This window comes from Oncorhynchus clarkii, unplaced genomic scaffold (genome assembly GCF_045791955.1).
Source record: "Oncorhynchus clarkii lewisi isolate Uvic-CL-2024 unplaced genomic scaffold, UVic_Ocla_1.0 unplaced_contig_13799_pilon_pilon, whole genome shotgun sequence".
Taxonomy (NCBI): Eukaryota; Metazoa; Chordata; class Actinopteri; order Salmoniformes; family Salmonidae; genus Oncorhynchus; species Oncorhynchus clarkii.
In genome coordinates this window covers 58,437-76,391 of record NW_027258078.1, presented here as the reverse complement: position 1 = coordinate 76,391, position 17,955 = coordinate 58,437, and the positions used below count along the sequence as shown (strand labels likewise).

The following is a 17,955-nucleotide window of genomic DNA, read 5'->3' as shown; positions in this document are numbered from 1 at the left end:
AGTATACTGACCACAGGAGACATGATGACAGACAGAGTACAGTATACTGACCACAGGAGACATGATGACAGACAGAGTACAGTATACTGACCACAGGGGACATGATGACAGACAGAATACAGTATACTGACCGACAGAGACGGCTGCCACCACAGGAGACATGATGACAGACAGAGTGACTCCTCCTACTATCACCAGGTTCCTCCTGTGAGGAGAGATGTCCTTCCCCTCATAGCGGTTATAGATCTAACAGACAGACAGACGGGTTAGAGGTCAGAGGTTATAGGTCAGACAGAGTGACTCCTCCTGCTATCACCAGGTTCCTCCTGTGAGGAGAGATGTCCTTCCCCTCATAGCGGTTATAGATCTAACAGACATACAGGGGTTAAAGGTCAGGGGTTATAGATCTGACAGGCAGACGGGTCAAAAGTTATAGACCAGACAGACGGACATACAGGGGTTATAGATCAGACAGACTGGGTTAGAGGTCAGAGGTTATAGATCTGACAGACAGATGGAGGTTACAGGTCAGGGGTCATGGATCTGACAGACAGATGGAGGTTACAGGTCAGGGGTCATGGATCTGACAGTCAGATGGAGGTTAAAGATCAGGGGTCATGGATCTAACAGATGGGGGTTTACAGGTCAGGGGTCATGGATCTGATAGATGGAGGTTAAAGATCAGGGGTCATGGATCTGACAGATGGGGGTTTACAGGTCAGGGGTCATGGATCTGATAGATGGAGGTTAAAGATCAGGGGTCATGGATCTGACAGATGGGGGTTTACAGGTCAGGGGTCATGGATCTGACAGATGGAGGTTACAGGTCAGGGGTCATGGATCTGACAGATGGGGGTTAGAGGTCAGGGGTCATGGATCTGACAGATGGGGGTTAGAGGTCAGGGGTCATGGATCTGACAGATGGGGGTTAGAGGTCAGGGGTCAAAGATCTGACAGACAGGGTTAGGTCAGGGGTCACCGTACTGTGAGGAGAACCATGACTCCCGACTTACTGAAAACACGAGTGATGCAGTGGTTCCATCTATTGGCTAACGTTATTATTCTGTGTTCATATAAAACAACTGTATTATTCTGTGTTCATATAAAACAACTGTAGTATTCTGTGTTCATATAAAACAACTGTAGTATTCTGTGTTCATATAAAACAACTGTAGTATTCTGTGTTCATATAAAACAACTGTATTATTCTGTGTTCATATAAAACAACGTTATTATTCTGTGTTCATATAAAACAACTGTATTATTCTGTGTTCATATAAAACAACTGTAGTATTCTGTGTTCATATAAAACAACTGTATTATTCTGTGTTCATATAAAACTGTAGTATTCTGTGTTCATATAAAACAACTCACTGTATTATTCTGTGTTCATATAAAACTGTAGTATTCTGTGTTCATATAAAACTGTAGTATTCTGTGTTCATATAAAACAACTCACTGTATTATTCTGTGTTCATATAAAACAACTAACTGTAGTATTCTGTGTTCATATAAAACTGTATTATTCTGTGTTCATATAAAACAACTAACTGTAGTATTCTGTGTTCATATAAAACAACTAACTGTAGTATTCTGTGTTCATATAAAACAACTAACTGTAGTATTCTGTGTTCATATAAAACAACGTTATTATTCTGTGTTCATATAAAACAACTGTATTATTCTGTGTTCATATAAAACAACTGTAGTATTCTGTGTTCATATAAAACAACTGTATTATTCTGTGTTCATATAAAACAACTGTAGTATTCTGTGTTCATATAAAACTACTAACTGTAGTATTCTGTGTTCATATAAAACTACTAACTGTAGTATTCTGTGTTCATATAAAACTACTAACTGTATTATTCTGTGTTCATATAAAACAACTGTATTATTCTGTCTGTGTTCATATAAAACTACTAACTGTATTATTCTGTGTTCATATAAAACTGAATTATTCTGTGTTCATATAAAACTACTAACTGTAGTATTCTGTGTTCATTTAAAACAACTAACTGTAGTATTCTGTGTTCATTTAAAACAACTAACTGTAGTATTCTGTGTTCATTTAAAACAACTAACTGTAGTATTCTGTGTTCATATAAAACAACTAACTGTAGTATTCTGTGTTCATATAAAACTACTAACTGTAGTATTCTGTGTTCATATAAAACAACTAACTGTAGTATTCTGTGTTCATATAAAACAACTAACTGTAGTATTCTGTGTTCATATAAAACAACTAACTGTAGTATTCTGTGTTCATATAAAACAACTGTAGTATTCTGTGTTCATATAAAACAACTGTATTATTCTGTGTTCATATAAAACAACTGTAGTATTCTGTGTTCATATAAAACAACTGTATTATTCTGTGTTCATATAAAACAACTGTAGTATTCTGTGTTCATATAAAACAACTGTATTATTCTGTGTTCATATAAAACAACTGTAGTATTCTGTGTTCATATAAAACAACTGTATTATTCTGTGTTCATATAAAACAACTGTAGTATTCTGTGTTCATATAAAACAACTGTATTATTCTGTGTTCATATAAAACAACTGTAGTATTCTGTGTTCATATAAAACTACTAACTGTAGTATTCTGTGTTCATATAAAACTACTAACTGTAGTATTCTGTGTTCATATAAAACTACTAACTGTATTATTCTGTGTTCATATAAAACAACTGTATTATTCTGTCTGTGTTCATATAAAACTACTAACTGTATTATTCTGTGTTCATATAAAACTGAATTATTCTGTGTTCATATAAAACTACTAACTGTAGTATTCTGTGTTCATTTAAAACAACTAACTGTAGTATTCTGTGTTCATTTAAAACAACTAACTGTAGTATTCTGTGTTCATTTAAAACAACTAACTGTAGTATTCTGTGTTCATATAAAACAACTAACTGTAGTATTCTGTGTTCATATAAAACTACTAACTGTAGTATTCTGTGTTCATATAAAACAACTAACTGTAGTATTCTGTGTTCATATAAAACAACTAACTGTAGTATTCTGTGTTCATATAAAACAACTAACTGTAGTATTCTGTGTTCATATAAAACTACTAACTGTAGTATTCTGTGTTCATATAAAACAACTAACTGTAGTATTCTGTGTTCATATAAAACAACTAACTGTAGTATTCTGTGTTCATATAAAACAACTAACTGTAGTATTCTGTGTTCATATAAAACTACTAACTGTAGTATTCTGTGTTCATATAAAACAACTAACTGTAGTATTCTGTGTTCATATAAAACTACTAACTGTAGTATTCTGTGTTCATATAAAACAACTAACTGTAGTATTCTGTGTTCATATAAAACAACTAACTGTAGTATTCTGTGTTCATATAAAACTACTAACTGTAGTATTCTGTGTTCATATAAAACAACTAACTGTAGTATTCTGTGTTCATATAAAACTACTAACTGTATTATTCTGTGTTCATATAAAACAACTAACTGTATTATTCTGTGTTCATATAAAACAACTAACTGTAGTATTCTGTGTTCATATAAAACAAGCCTGTGTAATCATTGACTCGTACACAGTAGTTGTTGGAAACAACGCTGTAGGTTAAGTTCTCCAGTACATTCCTCCATCTTTAGTCCACGAGCTGATTATCATCTTTCTGGTTGTACAGACGACTAGACTTCCACCTGATCATCCCGTTTACAGCACAGACCCATTACTGATGAACGGCTTCTCTGTTGTCTGGTCATCTATCTGTCAACACGACGGCTGATGTCATCTGATGACCTCAGTCTGCCGTGTGTTTAGGGTCAGCTCACCTTCCTCCCCACGTACACAGGGATGCCTATGATCATGGCGGGGACGGCGATGCCAGCGATCAGAGCGATGCCCACCGGAGCGCCCACCAGCGTGCCCAGCTGCCACAGAATCTTCTTCTTCCTGCTCCACGGCTTCCTGCCCCAGAAGGTACATCCTGACGGGCTGGGGAGGACGGAGAGAGATGATTACAACCCAACCCTGACAGGCTGACCAGGGGACAGAGATGATTACAACCCAACCCTGACAAGCTGACCAGGGGACAGAGATGATTACAACCCAACCCTGACAAGCTGACCAGGGGACAGAGATGATAACAACCCAACCCTGACAGGCTGACCAGGGGACAGAGATGATTACAACCCAACCCTGACAGGCTGACCAGGGGACAGAGATGATAACAACCCAACCCTGACAGGCTGACCAGGGGACAGAGATGATAACAGGCTGACCAGGGGACAGAGATGATAACAGGCTGACCAGGGGACAGAGATGATTACAACCCAACCCTGACAGGCTGACCAGGGGACAGAGATGATAACAACCCAACCCTGACAGGCTGACCAGGGGACAGAGATGATAACAACCCAATCCTGACAGGCTGACCAGAGGACAGAGATGATAACAACCCAACCCTGACAGGCTGACCAGGGGACAGAGATGATTACAACCCAACCCTGACAGGCTGACCAGGGGACAGAGATGATAACAACCCAACCCTGACAGGCTGACCAGGGGACAGAGATGATAACAACCCAACCCTGACAGGCTGACCAGGGGACAGAGATGATTAAAACCCAACCCTGACAGGCTGACCAGAGGACAGAGATGATTAAAACCCAACCCTGACAGGCTGACCAGGGGACAGTCTAGGGCATATAGCCTAGCAGAACTCTGGCTATTCAGAGGCAGAACCCTGTGGTTCCTGTATAGATAGTGATGTACTCCCTGAGTGTTGACAGACTCCTCACCCCTCTGCCTCTCACCTCAGGTAGTGCAGGTCAGAGATCTCCTTCATGCAGAGCCAGCAGAACTCTGGCTATTCAGAGGCAGAACCCTGTGGTTCCTGTATAGATAGTGATGTACTCCCTGAGTGTTGACAGACTCCTCACCCCTCTGCCTCTCACCTCAGGTAGTGCAGGTCAGAGATCTCCTTCATGCAGAGCCAGCAGAACTCACAGCCACAGACGGCGCAGGTCATGTGGTTACAACTGCCGTCGTTCATCTTGATGATGTAAGCAGCGCAGCGCGGACAGGGCTTGATGTCATCGGCTGGGGATGAAGGAATAGAAACGCCGTGTTTGTTGTTAAAACAGAAACAGTGGACCACACCTCCCCCTTAAATCCCAGACAGCACATACACCCTCTTCTTCATCTAGAACATTCCCAACCTACCTACTTCTATTGCCAGAGGCAGTATTCCGGGTTCTCATCTGGCCACACAAGGAGCTCGGTGGGAAAGGAGGGGAAGGGAAAGACTATGCAATCTATTTTAGGATAAGGCTGTAACGTAACAAAATGTGAAAAACGTCAAGGGGTCTGAATAATTTCTGAATGAATGTATCCCAGTTGAAAACATTTTGTTTGTTCTTCTCTGACATAGAAGACGGTTCCATAAAACCTAAACATAATAACATAATATAAAATCATTTCACCAGCGTCTTATTTCACAGGGCTTCATTCCATGGTTCCTTCCACAGGAGCCAGGAGAGATCAACTACGTTTATTTTCAGCAAACTTAACATGTGTAAATATTTGTACAGGCCCTTCTCCACAGATTGCTCAGTTTGTCCAGGCGGCCAGCTCTAGTCTTGGTGGTTCCAAACTTCTTCCATTTAAGAATGATGGAGGCCATTTTGTTCTTGGGGACCTTCAACGCTGCAGAAATGTTTTGGTATCCTTCCCCAAGATCTGTGCCTCGAACACAATCCTGTCTCGGAGCTCTACGGACAATTCCTTCGACCTCATGGCTTGGTTTTTGCTCTGACATGCACTGACTACTGCGGGACCTTAAATAAGGTATTTCTGCTTTTTTATTTTTTTATAAATTTTCTAACATTTCTAAAAACCTGTTTTGTTTTGTCATGAAGTATTGTGTGTGGATTGACGAGGGGGGGGGAAAAAAACTAATTTAATCCATTTTAGAGCACTTTTTGCCAGCCCTGTCTGGTCCAGCGACGGTGGGTTTGTGCCCATAGGTGACGCTGTTGCCGGTGATGTCTGGTGAGGACCTGCCCTTTACAACAGGCCAAGACTATTGCGGACATTCTGAGCACTGATGGAGGGATTGTGCGTTCCTGGTGTAACTCGGGCAGTTGTTGCCATCCTGTACCTGTCCTGCAGGTGTGATGTTCGGATGTACTGATCCTGTGCAGGTGTTGTTACACGTGGTCTGCCACTGCGAGGACGATCAGCTGTCCGTCCTGTCTCCCTGAAGCGCTGTCTTTGGTGTCTCACAGTACAGACATTGCAATTTATTGCCCTGGCCACATCTGCAGTCCTCATGCCTCCTTGCAGCATGCCTAAGGCACGTTCATGTAGATGAGCAGGGGCCTTGGGCATCTTTCTTCTGGTGTTTCTCTTAATGTAATGGCATGAAAAAAATTGCTGATTATTATCAATGACTTCAGATGTAACAAGTTGTCCAGTACAGGAAATCCTGACTTGTACCCTAGTTTCTAGAAAGACACAGAGACATCAGTGTCCAGAAGACACCTGTACCAGGTGAGTCAGGTCCCCTTGTAGAACCCTCCCAGTGGTAAATCATCAGTGTCCAGAAGACACCTGCACCAGGTGAGTCAGGTCCCCTTGTAGAACCCTCCCAGTGGTAAATCATCAGTGTCCAGAAGACACCTGCACCAGGTGAGTCCCGTCCCCTTGTAGAACCCTCCCAGTGGTAAATCATCAGTGTCCAGAAGACACCTGCACCAGGTGAGTCCCGTCCCCTTGTAGAACCCTCCCAGTGGTAAATCACAAGATAAATTGTTACGACACACTGTGTTCAAATCTTACACCAATTATTCCATCCATTGACTGGTCCACAATGTTTACTCTATATTGTTCCAATCATTTGTTCCTAACAAGAAATCTGACACAACCTGAAGCTTTAGGGACTCTCATATGAACGTTGTGTCCAGACCAAGAATCACCATCCAAGTCAACAGTGGAGTTTCATTCAAATAAATAAAGTCAGGATTTAAGGCCTGGGTTTAAGGCCTGGGTTTAAGGCCTGGGTTTAAGACCTGGGTTTAAGGCCTGGGTTTAAGGCCTGGGTTTAAGGCCTGGGTTTAAGGCCTGGGTTTAAGACCTGGGTTTAAGGCCTGGGTTTAAGACCTGGGTTTAAGGCCTGGGTTTAAGGCCTGGGTTTAAGGCCTGGGTTTAAGGCCTGGGTTTAAGGCTTGGGTTTAAGGCCTGGGTTTAAGGCCTGGGTTTAAGGCCTGGGTTTAAGGCCTGGGTTTAAGGCTTGCAGTTGTAATGTTGTTAGTGTACAGTTTGTGGTCATCCATCCATTAACGTTCCTGTGAATTCAAGAAATTCGTTTAGCACTTACAGATGGTTCCCAGCCTGCAGGTCCAGCTTCCCCGGCCCCCTGTGTTCACCCCTCGGGATCAGGAGGTCCAGCTTCCCCGGCCCCCTGTGTTCGCCCCTCGGGATCAGGAGGTCCAGCTTCCCCGGCCCCCTGTGTTCGCCCCTCGGGATCAGGAGGTCCAGCTTCCCCGGCCCCCTGTGTTCGCCCCTCGGGATCAGGAGGTCCAGCTTCCCCGGCCCCCTGTGTTCGCCCCTCGGGATCAGGAGGTCCAGCTTCCCCGGCCCCCTGTGTTCACCCCTCGGGATCAGGAGGTCCAGCTTCCCCGGCCCCCTGTGTTCGCCCCTCGGGATCAGGAGGTCCAGCTTCCCCGGCCCCCTGTGTTCGCCTCTCGGGATCAGGAGGTCCAGCTTCCCCGGCCCCCTGCGTTCGCCCCTCGGCATCAGGAGACCGTTGAATCATCCTTCCATTCCCCGAAATGTAGACATCTCTCCCAGCCGGGATCTCTGGTAGGAGAGAGGTTCTGAAGTGGCCTTATGACTCAATCTGTGTGGGACTTGGCCGATCTGATAAACACCCTCTAAAAATGTTTGGTTGCTCTTCAGATGTTGCTTCAGCTGGGAGGACATCCACTTTATCGTCGACCCCCCCCCTGAAATGTAACCTTCACGACTCCTGGGTGCCGGCCTCTCTTCTCTCATCCTTTCAGTGGCCAGACTCCTGGGTGCCGGCCTCTCTTCGCTCATCCTTTCAGTGGCCAGACTCCTGGGTCCCGGCCTCTTCTCTCATCCTTTCAGTGGCCAGACTCCTGGGTCCCGGCCTCTCTTCTCTCATACTTTCAGTGGCCAGACTCCTGGGTCCCGGCCTCTCTTCTCTCATCCTTTTCGATGGCCAGACTCCTGGGTCCCGGCCTCTCTTCTCTCATCCTTTTCGGTGGCCAGCATCTCAGACACCAGCTCACAGCCCCTTGGCGAGCAGCTCCGACACCAGCTCACAGCCCCTTGGCCAGCAGCTCCGACACCAGCTCACAGCCCCTTGGTGAGCAGCTCTGACACCAGCTCACAGCACAGCCCCTTGGTGAGCATCTCCGACACCAGCTCACAGCACAGCCCCTTGGTGAGCAGCTCCGACACCAGCTCACAGCCCCTTGGTGAGCAGCTCCGACACCAGCTCACAGCCCCTTGGTGAGCAGCTCCGACACCAGCTCACAGCCCCTTGGTGAGCAGCTCTGACACCAGCTCACAGCACAGCCCCTTGGTGAGCAGCTCTGACACCAGCTCACAGCCCGTTGGCCAGCAGCTCTGACACCAGCTCACAGCCCGTTGGCCAGCAGCTCTGACACCAGCTCACAGCCCGTTGGCCAGCAGCTCTGACACCAGCTCACAGCCCGTTGGCCAGCAGCTCTGACACCAGCTCACAGCACAGCCCCTTGGTGAGCAGCTCCCTCATCTTTTCTGCTGTGTCTTCGTTGTCCTCATCAGACAGGACTATTATCGATACTGTACGTCTGGGTACAACCGGTTTGTTGGGTTCTATTTTGGGGTCGGTCCAATTTTTTCCACAATACTATCCATTCTTGGACCCCCCGGGTCAATACCAATCACAGATTTCTTTAGTTTTCTGCTCCAAATCGATGTTCTATGAGCAGCTTCTCCAGGTCGTCATGGAGACCGTTCACCTTCCTGTTTATTTGCTCGTCCATTGAACAACTTCCTATCGTTCACTATACCAGCGGCGTGGTTTTCACCGAAGAGAGTCTCCGCTTGGTTACTTTCCGCCAGACCTTTAGCAGCAGACTGCTCGCGTACGGTTAAACATAGACGACTGGTTTTAAAGTCATTCAACTAACTTTAGGAAGTTTAAAAACAACAGATTTACATACTTGTTTTCAAAGTTTGTATTTGGTCCAAAGCATTCTCTTAGACCTAAACCTCAACTGCAGTGTGTTTCTCTCTCTTAAACCTAAACTGGAGTGCGTGTTTATCCTCTTGTGTGCGTGTTGATCCTCTTGTGTGCGTGTTGATCATCTTGTGTGCGCGTGTTTATCCTCTTGTGTGCGTGTTTATCCTCTTGTGTGCGTGTTTATCCTCTTGTGTGCGTGTTTATCATCTTGTGTGCGTGTTTATCATCTTGTGTGCGTGTGTTTATCATCTTGTGTGCGTGTGTTTATCATCTTGTGTGCGTGTGTTTATCATCTTGTGTGCGTGTTTATCCTCTTGTGTGCGTGTTTATCCTCTTGTGTGCGTGTTTATCATCTTGTGTGCGTGTTTATCATCTTGTGTGCGTGTTTATCCTCTTGTGTGCGTGTTTATCATCTTGTGTGCGTTTTTATCATCTTGTGTGCGTGTTTATCCTCTTGTGTGCGTGTTTATCATCTTGTGTGCGTGTTTATCATCTTGTGTGTGCGTGTTTATCATCTTGTGTGTGCGTGTTTATCCTCGTGTGCGTGTTTATCCTCGTGTGCGTGTTTATCCTCTTGTGTGCGTGTTTATCCTCTTGTGTGCGTGTTTATCCTCTTGTGTGCGTGTTTATCCTCTTGTGTGCGTGTTTATCCTCTTGTGTGCGTGTTTATCCTCTTGTGTGCGTGTTTATCCTCTTGTGTGCGTGTTTATCCTCTTGTGTGCGTGTTTATCCTCTTGTGTGCGTGTTTATCCTCTTGTGTGCGTGTGTTACCTGCAGCACCACTCTCCTGGCTGTAGCTAAGAGACGAGGAGCTGAAGGTGCGTAGCCTCAGGCTCTGGGCTCTCTGCTGCCGGGCGGCATCACACGTCTGGTTCGGGTGCCACAGCTGCTTACAGTGGTAACAGAACTCCGTGCCACACCCCTCACGTCCACACGTGATCTTAGGACAGCTGGCACAGCCAAAGGCAATGACTGCATACCTACAAAACCAGAGGGAGAAACAGGTCAGGGTTCTATCTTCAAGGACAGAAAGGGACAACGCTCTCTGTGCTCAATGTCCAGGAGTCTCTGCCTGAGTCGTCAGAACACCCCCTGTTTCTAGCGATGTTCATAACGCTCTCTGTGCTCAATGTCCAGGAGTCTCTGCCTGAGTCGTCAGAACACCCCCTGTTTCTAGCGATGTTCATTCATTCAGCTTCCAAAAAATCTAGCTTGTACTAATTCAGCCCAGACAGTTGTCCCCGGCCTGTCTGCCTCTCTCTCTCTTTCCCTGAGAACCATCAGACAGGACCCTCAGACAGTGGTCTCCTGCCTGCCTCTCTCTCTCCAGGGTACTGCAGGCTAGCTCAGTGCTGCCCCCCTCTCAATGAATAACTCCGGTTGAAGGCCGACCAGGGTACTGCAGGCTGCCACTAGCTACTAAATTATCCTTAGAACTTCTGTGTGCAACTTTGAAAACAATCAATGCAAGGACATACATCTGGTGTATTAGAAGCAGTTATTGGCACCATGATTGTCTTTGAAATGTGTATTTATTCACACAAATGATTTACCATGAAGATGGCCATTTTCTTCCTCACTATAATGGGGGGGATCCTGTTTTCTGCTAACAAAGCCTGCAGTACCACGGTCGACCTTCAACTGGAGTTATTCAATGAGAGGGGGGCAGCACTGAGCTAGCCTGCAGTACCACGGTCGACCTTCAACTAGAGTTATTCAATGAGAGGGGGGCAGCACTGAGCTAACCTGCAGTACCCTGGTCGGCCTTCAACTGGAGTTATTCAATGAGAGGGGGGCAGCACTGAGCTAACCTGCAGTACCCTGGTCGGCCTTCAACTGGAGTTATTCAATGAGAGGGGGGCAGCACTGAGCTAGCCTGCAGTACCACGGTAGGCCTTTAACTGGAGTTATTCAATGAGAGGGGGGCAGCACCAAGCTAGCCTGCAGTACCACGGTAGGCCTTTAACTGGAGTTATTCAATGAGAGGGGGGCAGCACTGAGCTAGCCTGCAGTACCCTGGTCGGCCTTCAACTAGAGTTATTCAATGAGAAGGGGGCAGCACTGAGCTAGCCTGCAGTACCACGGTAGGCCTTTAACTGGAGTTATTCAATGAGAGGGGGGCAGCACTGAGCTAGCCTGCAGTACCCTGGTCGACCTTCAACTGGAATTATTCAATGAAGGGGGCAGCACTGAGCTAGCCTGCAGTACCACGGTCAGCCCTGAACTTTGTGGCTTCAATGAGAGGGGGGCAGCACTGAGCTAGCCTGCAGTACCCTGGTCGACCTTCAACTGGAGTTATTCAATGAGAGGGGGGCAGCACTGAGCTAGCCTGCAGTACCCTGGCCGGCCTTCAACTAGAGTAATTCAATGAGAGGGGGGCAGCACTGAGCTAGCCTGCAGTACCACGGTCGATCTTCAACTGGAGTTATTCAATGAGAGGGGGGCAGCACTGAGCTAGCCTGCAGTACCCTGGTCGGCCTTCAACTAGAGTTATTCAATGAGAGGGGGGGCAGCACTGAGCTAGCCTGCAGTACCACGGTAGGCCTTCAACTGGAGTTATTCAATGAGAGGGGGGCAGCACTGAGCTAGCCTGCAGTACCACGGTCAGCCCTGAACTTTGTGGCTTCGATGAGAGGGGGGCAGCACTGAGCTAGCCCGCAGTACCACGGTCAGCCCTGAACTTTGTGGCTTCGATGAGAGGGGGGCAGCACTGAGCTAGCCTGCAGTACCACGACCGGCCTTCAACTGGAGTAATTCAATGAGGGGGGCAGCACTGAGCTAGCCTGCAGTACCACGGTCAGCCCTGAACTTTGTGGCTTCGATGAGAACGGATCAGTCGTTCTCACCTGGCCAGAAAGTCTCCAGGCTGGATCAGAGGCAGGTTACATTTAACACCCGTCAAATACAGGTCAGTTTAGCTGTTGGCCGTTAAGACAGTCAGTTTCACCAGCTAAACATTGTCTCCGATATTTTTATTAAAAGACAAAAAAAGTAATTAAATTGAGTAATATACCACATTACTTCTTACTAATACATTTCTTGTTTTTTTTGTTGTAAAGTTTGTTGTTTTTGATGTAATTATGGGCGAACAAATATTTGGGCCTAAAAACACAGTAGGATTCAACACTAACAGCCAGACTGACTGTGTGGACTGTAACAAACAGCAGTAGGATTCAACACTAACAGCCAGACTGACTGTGTGGACTGTAACAAACAGCAGTAGGATTCAACACTAAGAGCCAGACTGACTGTGTGGACTGTAACAAACAGCAGGAGGATTCAACACTAACAGCCAGACTGACTGTGTGGACTGTAACAAACAGCAGTAGGATTCAACACTAAGAGCCAGACTGACTGTGTGGACTGTAACAAACAGCAGTAGGATTCAACACTAAGAGCCAGACTGACTGTGTGGACTGTAACAAACAGCAGTAGGATTCAACACTAAGAGCCAGACTGACTGTGTGGACTGTAACAAACAGCAGTAGGATTCAACACTAAGAGCCAGACTGACTGTGTGGACTGTAACAAACAGCAGTAGGATTCAACACTAAGAGCCAGACTGACTGTGTGGACTGTAACAAACAGCAGGAGGATTCAACACTAAGAGCCAGACTGACTGTGTGGACTGTAACAAACAGCAGTAGGATTCAACACTAAGAGCCAGACTGACTGTGTGGACTGTAACAAACAGCAGTAGGATTCAACACTAAGAGCCAGACTGACTGCGTGGACTGTAACAAACAGCAGTAGGATTCAACACTAAGAGCCAGACTGACTGTGTGGACTGTAACAAACAGCAGTAGGATTCAACACTAAGAGCCATACTGACTGTGTGGACTGTAACAAACAGCAGTAGGATTCAACACTAAGAGCCAGACTGACTGTGTGGACTGTAACAAACAGCAGTAGGATTCAACACTAAGAGCCAGACTGACTGTGTGGACTGTAACAAACAGCAGGAGGATTCAACACTAAGAGCCAGACTGACTGTGTGGACTGTAACAAACAGCAGGAGGATTCAACACTAAGAGCCAGACTGACTGTGTGGACTGTAACAAACAGCAGTAGGATTCAACACTAAGAGCCAGACTGACTGCGTGGACTGTAACAAACAGCAGTAGGATTCAACACTAAGAGCCAGACTGACTGTGTGGACTGTAAAAAACAGCAGGTGGATTCAACACTAAGAGCCAGACTGACTGCGTGGACTGTAACAAACAGCAGTAGGATTCAACACTAAGAGCCAGACTGACTGTGTGGACTGTAACAAACAGCAGGAGGATTCAACACTAAGAGCCAGACTGACTGTGTGGACTGTAACAAACAGCAGGAGGATTCAACACTAAGAGCCAGACTGACTGTGTGGACTGTAACAAACAGCAGTAGGATTCAACACTAAGAGCCAGACTGACTGTGTGGACTGTAACAAACAGCAGTAGGATTCAACACTAAGAGCCAGACTGACTGTGTGGACTGTAACAAACAGCAGTAGGATTCAACACTAAGAGCCAGACTGACTGTGTGGACTGTAACAAACAGCAGTAGGATTCAACACTAAGAGCCAGACTGACTGTGTGGACTGTAACAAACAGCAGTAGGATTCAACACTAAGAGCCAGACAGACTGTGTGGACTGTAACAAACAGCAGTAGGATTCAACACTAAGAGCCAGACTGACTGTGTGGACTGTAACAAACAGCAGTAGGATTCAACACTAAGAGCCAGACTGACTGTGTGGACTGTAACAAACAGCAGTAGGATTCAACACTAAGAGCCAGACTGACTGTGTGGACTGTAACAAACAGCAGGAGGATTCAACACTAAGAGCCAGACTGACTGCGTGGACTGTAACAAACAGCAGTAGGATTCAACACTAAGAGCCAGACTGACTGTGTGGACTGTAACAAACAGCAGGAGGATTCAACACTAAGAGCCAGACTGACTGTGTGGACTGTAACAAACAGCAGTAGGATTCAACACTAAGAGCCAGACTGACTGTGTGGACTGTAACAAACAGCAGTAGGATTCAACACTAAGAGCCAGACTGACTGTGTGGACTGTAACAAACAGCAGTAGGATTCAACACTAAGAGCCAGACTGACTGCGTGGACTGTAACAAACAGCAGTAGGATTCAACACTAAGAGCCAGACTGACTGTGTGGACTGTAACAAACAGCAGGTGGATTCAACACTAAGAGCCAGACTGACTGTGTGGACTGTAACAAACAGCAGTAGGATTCAACACTAAGAGCCAGACTGACTGTGTGGACTGTAACAAACAGCAGTAGGATTCAACACTAAGAGCCAGACTGACTGTGTGGACTGTAACAAACAGCAGGAGGATTCAACACTAAGAGCCAGACTGACTGTGTGGACTGTAACAAACAGCAGTAGGATTCAACACTAAGAGCCAGACTGACTGTGTGGACTGTAACAAACAGCAGTAGGATTCAACACTAAGAGCCAGACTGACTGTGTGGACTGTAACAAACAGCAGTAGGATTCAACACTAAGAGCCAGACTGACTGTGTGGACTGTAACAAACAGCAGTAGGATTCAACACTAAGAGCCAGACTGACTGTGTGGACTGTAACAAACAGCAGTAGGATTCAACACTAAGAGCCAGACTGACTGTGTGGACTGTAACAAACAGCAGGAGGATTCAACACTAAGAGCCAGACTGACTGTGTGGACTGTAACAAACAGCAGTAGGATTCAACACTAAGAGCCAGACTGACTGTGTGGACTGTAACAAACAGCAGTAGGATTCAACACTAAGAGCCAGACTGACTGTGTGGACTGTAACAAACAGCAGGAGGATTCAACACTAAGAGCCAGACTGACTGTGTGGACTGTAACAAACAACAGGAGGATTCAACACTAAGAGCCAGACTGACTGTGTGGACTGTAACAAACAGCAGTAGGATTCAACACTAAGAGCCAGACTGACTGTGTGGACTGTAACAAACAACAGGAGGATTCAACACTAAGAGCCAGACTGACTGTGTGGACTGTAACAAACAGCAGGAGGATTCAACACTAAGAGCCAGACTGACTGTGTGGACTGTAACAAACAGCAGGAGGATTCAACACTAAGAGCCAGACTGACTGTGTGGACTGTAACAAACAGCAGTAGGATTCAACACTAAGAGCCAGACTGACTGTGTGGACTGTAACAAACAGCAGTAGGATTCAACACTAAGAGCCAGACTGACTGTGTGGACTGTAACAAACAGCAGTAGGATTCAACACTAAGAGCCAGACTGACTGTGTGGACTGTAACAAACAGCAGTAGGATTCAACACTAAGAGCCAGACTGACTGTGTGGACTGTAACAAACAGCAGTAGGATTCAACACTAAGAGCCAGACTGACTGTGTGGACTGTAACAAACAGCAGTAGGATTCAACACTAAGAGCCAGACTGACTGTGTGGACTGTAACAAACAGCAGTAGGATTCAACACTAAGAGCCAGACTGACTGTGTGGACTGTAACAAACAGCAGTAGGATTCAACACTAAGAGCCAGACTGACTGTGTGGACTGTAACAAACAGCAGTAGGATTCAACACTAAGAGCCAGACTGACTGTGTGGACTGTAACAAACAGCAGGAGGATTCAACACTAAGAGCCAGACTGACTGTGTGGACTGTAACAAACAGCAGTAGGATTCAACACTAAGAGCCAGACTGACTGTGTGGACTGTAACAAACAGCAGGAGGATTCAACACTAAGAGCCAGACTGACTGTGTGGACTGTAACAAACAGCAGTAGGATTCAACACTAAGAGCCAGACTGACTGTGTGGACTGTAACAAACAGCAGTAGGATTCAACACTAAGAGCCAGACTGACTGTGTGGACTGTAACAAACAGCAGTAGGATTCAACACTAAGAGCCAGACTGACTGTGTGGACTGTAACAAACAGCAGTAGGATTCAACACTAAGAGCCAGACTGACTGTGTGGACTGTAACAAACAGCAGGAGGATTCAACACTAAGAGCCAGACTGACTGTGTGGACTGTAACAAACAGCAGTAGGATTCAACACTAAGAGCCAGACTGACTGTGTGGACTGTAACAAACAGCAGTAGGATTCAACACTAAGAGCCAGACTGACTGTGTGGACTGTAACAAACAGCAGTAGGATTCAACACTAAGAGCCAGACTGACTGTGTGGACTGTAACAAACAGCAGTAGGATTCAACACTAAGAGCCAGACTGACTGTGTGGACTGTAACAAACAGCAGTAGGATTCAACACTAAGAGCCAGACTGACTGTGTGGACTGTAACAAACAGCAGTAGGATTCAACACTAAGAGCCAGACTGACTGTGTGGACTGTAACAAACAGCAGTAGGATTCAACACTAAGAGCCAGACTGACTGTGTGGACTGTAACAAACAGCAGTAGGATTCAACACTAAGAGCCAGACTGACTGTGTGGACTGTAACAAACAGCAGTAGGATTCAACACTAAGAGCCAGACTGACTGTGTGGACTGTAACAAACAGCAGTAGGATTCAACACTAAGAGCCAGACTGACTGTGTGGACTGTAACAAACAGCAGTAGGATTCAACACTAAGAGCCAGACTGACTGTGTGGACTGTAACAAACAGCAGTAGGATTCAACACTAAGAGCCAGACTGACTGTGTGGACTGTAACAAACAGCAGTAGGATTCAACACTAAGAGCCAGACTGACTGTGTGGACTGTAACAAACAGCAGGAGGATTCAACACTAAGAGCCAGACTGACTGTGTGGACTGTAACAAACAGCAGTAGGATTCAACACTAAGAGCCAGACTGACTGTGTGGACTGTAACAAACAGCAGTAGGATTCAACACTAAGAGCCAGACTGACTGTGTGGACTGTAACAAACAGCAGTAGGATTCAACACTAAGAGCCAGACTGACTGTGTGGACTGTAACAAACAGCAGTAGGATTCAACACTAAGAGCCAGACTGACTGTGTGGACTGTAACAAACAACAGGAGGATTCAACACTAAGAGCCAGACTGACTGTGTGGACTGTAACAAACAGCAGTAGGATTCAACACTAAGAGCCAGACTGACTGTGTGGACTGTAACAAACAGCAGGAGGATTCAACACTAAGAGCCAGACTGACTGTGTGGACTGTAACAAACAGCAGTAGGATTCAACACTAAGAGCCAGACTGACTGTGTGGACTGTAACAAACAGCAGTAGGATTCAACACTAAGAGCCAGACTGACTGTGTGGACTGTAACAAACAGCAGTAGGATTCAACACTAAGAGCCAGACTGACTGTGTGGACTGTAACAAACAGCAGGAGGATTCAACACTAAGAGCCAGACTGACTGTGTGGACTGTAACAAATAGCAGGAGGATTCAACACTAAGAGCCAGACTGACTGCGTGGACTGTAACAAACAGCAGTAGGATTCAACACTAAGAGCCAGACTGACTGCGTGGACTGTAACAAACAGCAGTAGGATTCAACACTAAGAGCCAGACTGACTGTGTGGACTGTAACAAACAGCAGTAGGATTCAACACTAAGAGCCAGACTGACTGTGTGGACTGTAACAAACAGCAGTAGGATTCAACACTAAGAGCCAGACTGACTGTGTGGACTGTAACAAACAGCAGGAGGATTCAACACTAAGAGCCAGACTGACTGTGTGGACTGTAACAAACAGCAGGAGGATTCAACACTAAGAGCCAGACTGACTGTGTG

The 17,955-nt window shown here is 45.9% G+C and overlaps 1 protein-coding gene across 2 annotated transcripts in view; it reads right to left on the bottom strand.

Moving 5' to 3' along the window:
• The window catches only part of LOC139395230 (E3 ubiquitin-protein ligase RNF19A-like), a 65,386-nt gene that overhangs the window by 11,236 nt on the left and 36,195 nt on the right, over nt 1-17,955 (bottom strand). For both annotated transcript variants that reach the window (XM_071142878.1, XM_071142877.1), the window contains 4 exons: nt 10,013-10,221; nt 4,941-5,085; nt 3,816-3,978; nt 132-246 (listed from right to left, as the gene is read on the bottom strand). In XM_071142878.1, coding sequence (XP_070998979.1) covers nt 132-246; nt 3,816-3,978; nt 4,941-5,085; nt 10,013-10,221 — 632 coding nt within the window. The remainder of the gene's footprint in view (nt 1-131; nt 247-3,815; nt 3,979-4,940; nt 5,086-10,012; nt 10,222-17,955) is intronic.